The 8,368-nt window shown below is 36.8% G+C and overlaps 1 protein-coding gene across 2 annotated transcripts; it reads left to right on the forward strand.

Annotated features, from left to right (window-relative positions):
• The first annotated feature begins 548 nt into the window (after positions 1 to 548).
• On the forward strand, positions 549 to 7,967 carry LOC146170305 (protein disulfide isomerase CRELD1-like). Of its 2 annotated transcripts, none has more exons than XM_083383285.1 (8): positions 549 to 719; positions 1,066 to 1,259; positions 1,800 to 1,849; positions 1,926 to 1,964; positions 2,040 to 2,089; positions 2,355 to 2,481; positions 3,403 to 3,603; positions 7,541 to 7,967. In XM_083383285.1, the coding sequence occupies exons 1-8, from the start codon at positions 597 to 599 to the stop codon at positions 7,639 to 7,641; spliced, it is 885 nt and encodes a 294-aa protein (XP_083239411.1). In that variant the 5' UTR covers positions 549 to 596; the 3' UTR covers positions 7,642 to 7,967. The 2 variants fall into 2 exon arrangements, with proteins under 2 accessions (XP_083239411.1, XP_083239410.1); XM_083383284.1 differs by lacking the exon at positions 7,541 to 7,967 and adding an exon at positions 6,390 to 7,302.
• The last annotated feature ends 401 nt before the right edge of the window (positions 7,968 to 8,368 follow it).

The following is an 8,368-nucleotide window of genomic DNA, read 5'->3' on the forward strand; positions in this document are numbered from 1 at the left end:
GTCAATTTTTACACATTTTTTTCGTGTTAGGCTTAGTAGGCAGCGCTAAATTCACAGGAAACACAGAAAGGACCAGTCAGCATTAGGAAGAGCTTTAAATTGAATAAAAGATTGATTGTTATCTCGGTTTACAATTCACCTGCAAAATATGTGCGCGAAACATTTTTACATGCTTAATTACTTTTTAAATTGTACTTATTTTAAAATTAGCTTACACATTGATAAGTAACTCATCCGCAGTGCTAGTGGACCAATTAGTAATCTCAATATTTAAATAGTAGTTGATTTTATTTTAATTTTCTGGATGAATATCACTTCAGGTGTTAACTTTTGTGTTGCTTTTAAATTTTTACAGTTGCAGATTTTTGATTTAGCTTTATTATAGTTACACAGTGCCGACCTATATTTAAGTATAATAACAGAAAATCAAAGTACAACCCATTTGTAAATCTGTAAAATAACAGATAAAGTTAATAAAGGTATTGTTTTATTAGGTTAATTTTGACCATATCTTTTTAAACATTACTTTAACATCATTTTCAGAAATATATATTGTAGATGTTTGTACATAATTTTTTTACTTGAGACTCATCATTATGGACCACTCACTAAAGTTAATTTTATTTTCATTGACAATCATGGCCTTAACTTACACGACGCCAGTTCAAGCCAAAACTGCCTGTGAAGGTTGCCGCGACTTAGTTCAAGGGATTCTAAAGGTAAGCCAAATGAGTAATTGCATATTTAAAGGGAATCACAGTTTCTTTACCCCATTGCTTTATTTTTTCGTCATAGGTTTTTTTCAATAAATTTTCAAAATAAATTTATCTGAATTTTTCCAATTGATCCTTGAAATATTGGTACATCATTTGCACATTTGAAAATAGTTACTTAATTCAGAACTTGCACTAGGCAATGATAACAGAATATCTTGCCTAAAATGTATGGTGCATTGTTGTAAAACTAACTGTGAGTTTGTCATAATAAACCGTGATTAGGTAAAATTCATAGACTCCACAAAAAAGAGTAGTAAATGTAAACCACAGAGTGTTTGTTAATTCATAGGGACTAGACAAATCGAAGCGCAAAAACTTTGGTGGTGGAGACGTAGACTGGGAAGAAAAGAAGTTGGGAAAATATGTTGAAAGCGAGACGCGCCTGATTGAGGTACTGGACGAAGCCTGTACAAAAGACAACTTTCACTGCAATAAAATACTTGAAGAGAGAGAAGATGACGTTGAACATTGGTACAAGAAACTGTAAGTCTCTTTAGTTGTATGTTTTATGTTTCACAATATGAAAATAACCAAAACATTCATTTATGAACTATTTACATTATGTATATATTTTGAAATGTATCATATGATATGATAATTATGTACGATAATACATTCGTTTCTAAGTAACTTTGATTCTTTTGATATTTACTAGGTTTTGGACAAGTTTTTTCAAACCCTGTGATTTGACTGTTACTACCATTGGTCAACTATTTAACCTTCATTGCAAGTAGCCCTAACTCATGTTGACATTTTATATGTGCCATTTGTTTTAAATGTTGCTTTACAAATTGTTACTTAAATTAACTTAAACTTGCGTTTCTACTACGCCCACAAGCATTATTCCCACATTACAGATAGTAAATGTATTTCTAGGAAGGGTTAACCAAAAAAAAAACAATTAGCTCAAGGAGGATTTTATTGCAAGCTGTATCTTTGGGTTGTCATTTCTGTGCTTAAAATGTTCTAAATTTAAATCTAAATTATGTCAATGAATTTTTGAGGCTCTTGGTTATTTTGCAGGCAAGACGATCAAGCCCTCCATGACTACCTTTGTGTAAAGAAAGCTGAGGGTATGTACATACAATATAAATGCTCTAATGTGTGTGTGTTATGCCTTTTAACCACTTTATTATATTGTTTTTTCAGTTTGTTGCCCAGACGACCATTTCGGTGAGAACTGCACAGGTAAATTTAAAACTTAATCAACCATGTTTGTTTGTGTGTAAAGCACACTATTAACCGCTTGTTAAAAACTTACAGCTTGCCCGAAAGAAGGAGGCAAAATCTGTTTTGGAAGGGGAACTTGTGAGGTAAGCTGGAATTTGCCGACATGCTGTAAATGTTTATCTTTACTTTATAAGGATTCACTTCTTGAATATTGTTTTATTATTTGTTTTTATTCGACTTGGCAACTGAATTTAAGCTCACATATGGTAAAATGTGACAACTACTAATGTAATGTTTACTAAAAAATATGTTTATAAGATCCTATTCCGGCAATTTTTGATTGGGTTGCACATGTAGTGTATAATGCCTTCAAAAAAGACACATTTAAACATTTTCTATTCTTTTAAGGGGGCTGGCGACAAAGAGGGTGCTGGCAATTGCAAATGTGACGAGGGTTACGGTGGTGACATGTGCAACGAATGTGGAGAAAGACATTTCCAGACTTTTTCCAATGACACCTACATCCAATGTTCACGTGTGTACCCAATTTTCCTATTTTATTTTTAGTAGTTTCACATAAAAATCTAACTCACTGGTTAAAATTTAACAATAGATATTTGGATTAACAGAATAATTACCATGTTTAAAATTATAAAGCTATATATTTTCAATATATAACCTTATATAAAAAACCTATTAAACATACACACGTTTTTGTAATGTAAAACCCTGTTAAAAGTAGACATATTTTTTTGAAGTAAAACTCAATTTTAAAAATATTAATATTTTGTTATTTTGAACTTCCAAACTATCTTTATCAAATCTTATAAACAGTTATTTTCAAAAAAATTATAGAATATTTTCCAAAAAAATTGAAAAATATTAATCACCACAATTTTTGTTTTCGAAAATAACCTGTATGATATGGGACAAGGTAATATAGATTTACTAAAAAAGTCATCTATTGAAGTGTTAAGAAAAGAAAAAAAATTAAAACGTATAGGCTAAAGATTGTGATTGTCATATAATGAATATGAAAGCCCATACAGCAATAGGCAGCATTTTGTCAACGTCAAATAATTATCATTAAACGTTAAAATTATCATTCTAAACGTTCACAATGCTGCCTACTTCTGTATGGGCCTTGATATTGGTTTTACGTCTAATTTTTAAAACCTAAATTTTGCAGCAAGCTTCAACACATCTCATAAACAACGATTCCAAAAAAATCACCACCCATTTGTTTCCAAATAGATGAATCAGGTGGCACTATATAAAGGCAAATTGTATTGAATTCTCGAAAAGCATTCGCACAAAATCATATGATTTATACTTTGACTTGATAAAGCACGATTGTTCAAAACTAGTCAAGAAATCAATACAATTTGTATCGTGCCACCTGATTCCTCTATTCAGAATTAGACAATCACGGCCATTTATAAACCTATGTTTCCAGTGTGTCACGCAACCTGCCAGACCTGCAAAGGAGGCAACGAAACTGAATGCGAGACGTGTAGGCCGGGTTACAGGGAAGAACACGACACAGAGGATGAGAAAATCGTCAAGTGCGTCGACGTGAACGAGTGTGTTGAACAGAGGGACCTTTGCCCGGTCGGACAGTACTGCGTAAATACCGAAGGCTCTTATAAGTGTGAAGGTAAGGTGGTTATTTCTACCGTTTTTTTTTTCAGTTTGAAAGTTGGTAAATTTGTTATGTAACGCTTTGTGCTGCAATGGAAAAACACACGCACTTCCAATCAGCTTAAACGCAATGTTTTGATATTTTTTTCTTGTTCAATGTACTGGAATAGCCGTGATCTGTGTTTAATGTTAATCGATCTTGCCAAAGTGTGCTTAACATGTTTTTGCATGGCTGTTTTTTTTTCTTGATCTGTGCAATTTTTTACTGTTTTTGCCCGATCGCCGTTTTCTGTACAGTGCTTTGTTGTTTTGTCGTTATGCCGCCTTGATTAAGTGTAAGGTGTTCTTATTCGCTTTAAAGTGTTTCGACTTTTCACTTGCGCTCCTACACTAAATAATCACTGAGCTTTGCTGTGCATGTCAACTTGCCCACCTCAGCATGTATTCGGTAAGTTCCCAATGAAATTGACCGCACTGAAATTGGACCAACGTGTGACGTATTTCAACTGCCGTTGGTGTGGCTAAATAGGTGAAAAAGCTTCCCCCAAGCTTAAAAAAGGCACAGATTTTAAAATCAATAACTGCGGATTAATTTTGTGTATCTGACGTTACAGTCATATCACAAAAAACAATTACAGCAACAATAATTCTGAATAACATGTTGAATATAAGTTGAAAATGAATAAAGAGTTATTCGAAACGTTCAAAATGATACCTACTTCTGTATGGGCTTTGATATTCTTATTACGTCTAACTACAACCTCCAACCATTATGCTACAAAATTCTGAATAAGTGCCTTTAAGGTTAAAACTATTTAAAGCAATAGCTGCAACACAACACAAAAAAATTACAGGAACAACGTTTAACACAGTACAAGGAAAAATTGGTCTTGTGAGCATAACGGGGAGGTTTTTTCGCCTATTTACCTGTACATTACCCTCAACCTTAACCGCATGTTTTGTGCGCGTGTGTTACCCAGAGTGGATCTGTCATCCAATGTGCGAACGCTGCTACGGCCCAACCCACGCCAACTGCTTCAGTTGCAAGCAGGGATCCATTATGAGGCACCCTTTCATGTGCCAAGGTTGCCACACCTTATAGCGCTAACGCTAACCCGCCGTTAAGGCAGCGGACTAACGCCTATAATAGCGACCCGCAACCGCAGCCATAATTCACCGGATTATTATGGCTGACCCTTTCTAGCTGTGTTTCAGATTGTAGCGCGCTCTGTTCGTCCTGTTTCGGCCCCTCCCACCGACACTGCTATATTTGCAGCCCGGGCTCTATCATGAGGATGCCCTATATGTGCCAAGGTTACTGCCGCAGTTAAAAATACCTTAAGGGTGGTCGCCACAATGGTTAAAGGGATTTACCCAAACAAGTAGCTTTCACTATCATTCCATCGTTTTAATGTTAAAGCGCGTTTTACAGCTGTCATTTTATCTCTGTAATGTAAGAACGCGTTTCATTAGACACCCCCTCAGCCATTTTTATCCTACCACATAATCTGTGTTTCTTGTTGTCAACTTTTTAAAATTAACTTAAAGTCATTGTATTTTGAAAAGACCACCTCATCATCCTAAACGCGTTCCAATTTTCTTCCCCAACTAATTTTCCACTCTCCAAGTGTAGTTCTTACCTATCAAAACAACTTTTTAGCCACCTTGTGAATATTTATAACCTTTAGAATTAGATCCAACTTTAGTGTTTGGCATGTAAGCATCTTCCATTCTTTCATTTGTAGTTTTTTGAACATTGTGAAACACAAATGTGATGTTGGATGTTCTATATTAGCTGTTCTCTCCACTAACCTTGTGTTGTAGAGCGACTAGCGCCAGTTGTAACTACATTGCTAATAGCCTGTCGATGGTACCCTAACTTCTAGCATCAAACAAAAAACTGTTGTTATTTCCCAACGGTATGATAAGTTTACCACGCACAAATTGGTACCATCGACAGTTTACAAGAGTGTTTGTAAAATTGAACACAATTTCGGACAACGTTTACCCTTCAAAGAAAACCTATTTTGAACAAAAATAATGGATATTTTGGCACTCTTTCCTTTATCATATTTTATTCCTAATTTAACCGAATAAAACAGTGATTTCCACCCACCGCTGTAATTAGGACTCCGGTACAAGATTCTGCTTCTATTTAAATAACAAATGTTGTGTACAGTTCTTGCGTGCGGTGGTTTATAAATGCTTCCAAGCTGATTTTAAAATATTTTTAGTTTGACGACTGGAGATGACGCGAATAAACTGTTTCGACACTAGTATCCATTAAGTCCAGGCACTCGCTTTTTAGGGCATGAAATTTATTTCAACCTAGAGCCAAAGGACCCAAAGTAAAGCTTTTATTTTACCACCAAAAAAAAAAACTGTCGCACTGTAAAAAACCATTTATCCCGTGAAAGCGGTCGTAAAATAAATAGAAACGCGTTGTACCCAACATATATGACGTGTTAAGTCATTAGAAGTAGCTGTCGCACACAAGCGGAACATTACAATGACTAATTGATGTCTGGACAAGCCTAATAAAGCGTTGCAACTTTACCTCCATCGCTGGCTTGGAATGCAATTAACGCTCAAAATGTTTAATAAGTGTTCTTGTGAGTTTTTACAGATCCAGTCGATCGAGAGTGTCTAAAAAAATATTTCAGTCGATCGAAATCAAACATAAGTTAGCTACACCAGTCCAGTCGTAGGGTAACGTTGTCCAACCTTCCTCCTTACCGTTCAATACCGTCACCGGCCGCCTCGCAAAGGCCTGACGCCCTTTTTGCCCGTTATTGTGCGCAGACATCGATGAATGTGCAAGTGGAGCGGTGTGCCTTGGCATGTACGAGGTTTGCGTCAACACGATCGGCCACTACAAGTGCGAGTGCGCTCGCTTCTTCCGTCGTGACCAAGTCACCGGCCAGTGCCAGCCCGACCCTGCCATTTACTCACGAATGGCGCCAAAACGCGCTGTTAAGAAGCCGGAAGAGAAGCCGGCCGAAGCAGAAAAAGAAGAAGGTTGGCAACGCGACTCAACCGCTACGGATCGTAGAGTCGGTGACGGGCGGTTTGTGGCGCATGATGGCAAGACCGATCATGCGTCTGCGGCGGGTAGCGGGCATTGTGACGTCACAGACGGCGAACAATGCCTTGATGACGATGACGAGGGATTGACAAACGAGGACATTGTCCAGCTGACTGTTACCTTTGTGATTTGCTTGCTGGGCACTGCAGCAGCCAAGGGCAATATATTGTGGGGCATGCTCTTCTTTCTGAGCCTCTTCCTGACTGGTCTTTGGTGGGCCTCGGACAAGACCGACCGTATCGTGACCGCCATGATGAACTCACGAAACAGTGAAGCGGTTCGCGATTCGTGATGCTCTGTGGTAATCTAGCGCCACTAACTGTCCGACTAACATTGTAGCAAAACAAACTTTGGTCGTTAGCGGCGGTTAATCTTAAACTGTGTTTATTGTGTTGTAGCACTAACACTGAGCGGTACATTTAATACACTTAGTGTGCTTTTTTATTGTCTTGTACAGGTACAAAGTTGCTGCCACTTGTAATTACTACACTGTGCCCTACTGGTATTCGGCGGTGCTACATGCAGTATTAATTTTTTAATTCTTCAACATTTATTTGCTCTTGCTGTCTTGCCGTCTACGAATATTCTTGTGAAATTAATTATTTTTTATGAACTGCCACAATGCATCTACCACTGACTCGATTGCGAAGTATGTAATTATGAATAAATTCTTTTCGGAAAACATGCCTGTATACCTACTACTGCATTAAATACATTCTTGGGCGTAAAATGAAGAGAATCAATCCTAAAAAGACGATATGACAATAGTAATTCAACCACTTTTTTATTTTTTTAGGTTTGGATTAAAAAAACACTGAAAAGAGAACTTTGGGGTGAAGTTTTATCAAATTATTTTTTTCCCGAGCAGTGAAAAAAGATGAAGAGGCGAAAGAAGAGAAACCGGAAGAAGAGAAGAAGGCAGACGAAGAGAAGAAGGCAGAAGATGCCGAGAAAAAAGAGGAGCTGTAAATTTTTTGAAGCCGTTATTTGCCCTACCCGAAACGAAGCAAACAAAATGGACGTTAGAAGCACAACGTAGAGATTCGGGAAAGTCCCCCATTTGAAACATCGCGTAAAATAAGTGCTTCGGTTTTCTATTCGTGTGTTTTTACTTTTTCGATCTTCGCCCAAAATTCGCCCCCGTCTAACCATTGTAGTGCAATTCCGACATGATTGACAACATTGCACACGCGAGACTTGTCTCCCCCGTAGAGAAAGAGGTGGTACAAAATTGGAGGTGGTGGTTTACTGGCCGGGATCCATATTTAAGTTTAAAATAAATTTATTTATGTTCCTATCAACATGTGATTGTGCTGTTGTTGTTGCTGTCGGCAAACTTTGGAAATTTCACAGCTAGTCAGTCGAGCAGGATCATAAAATATTTTTAGAGCAAATTTTAGAACGCAGATGTTTGCGATTAATGTAAAGTAACAGGATTTTTAGGTTTGTTAAAAAAAAAATTCAGTCTTAAAATAGTGTTGGAAAGCGGTACAATTAAATTTAGACTGATTGCAAATTGGGTTTAGATTTAACTTTAAGCTATAAAAAATCAGCCGATTTTGTAATTTAAATGACTTCAAACTGAACAGCCCTAAACCTAAAACCATCCGAACTGAAACAGTCAGTCGAGCAGGATCATAAAATATTTTTAGAGCAAATTTTAGAACGCAGATGTTTGCGATTAATGTAAAGTAAC

The sequence above is a fragment of the Ascidiella aspersa genome, chromosome 1, assembly GCF_963924565.1.
Source record: "Ascidiella aspersa chromosome 1, kaAscAspe10.2, whole genome shotgun sequence".
Taxonomy (NCBI): domain Eukaryota; kingdom Metazoa; phylum Chordata; class Ascidiacea; order Phlebobranchia; family Ascidiidae; genus Ascidiella; species Ascidiella aspersa.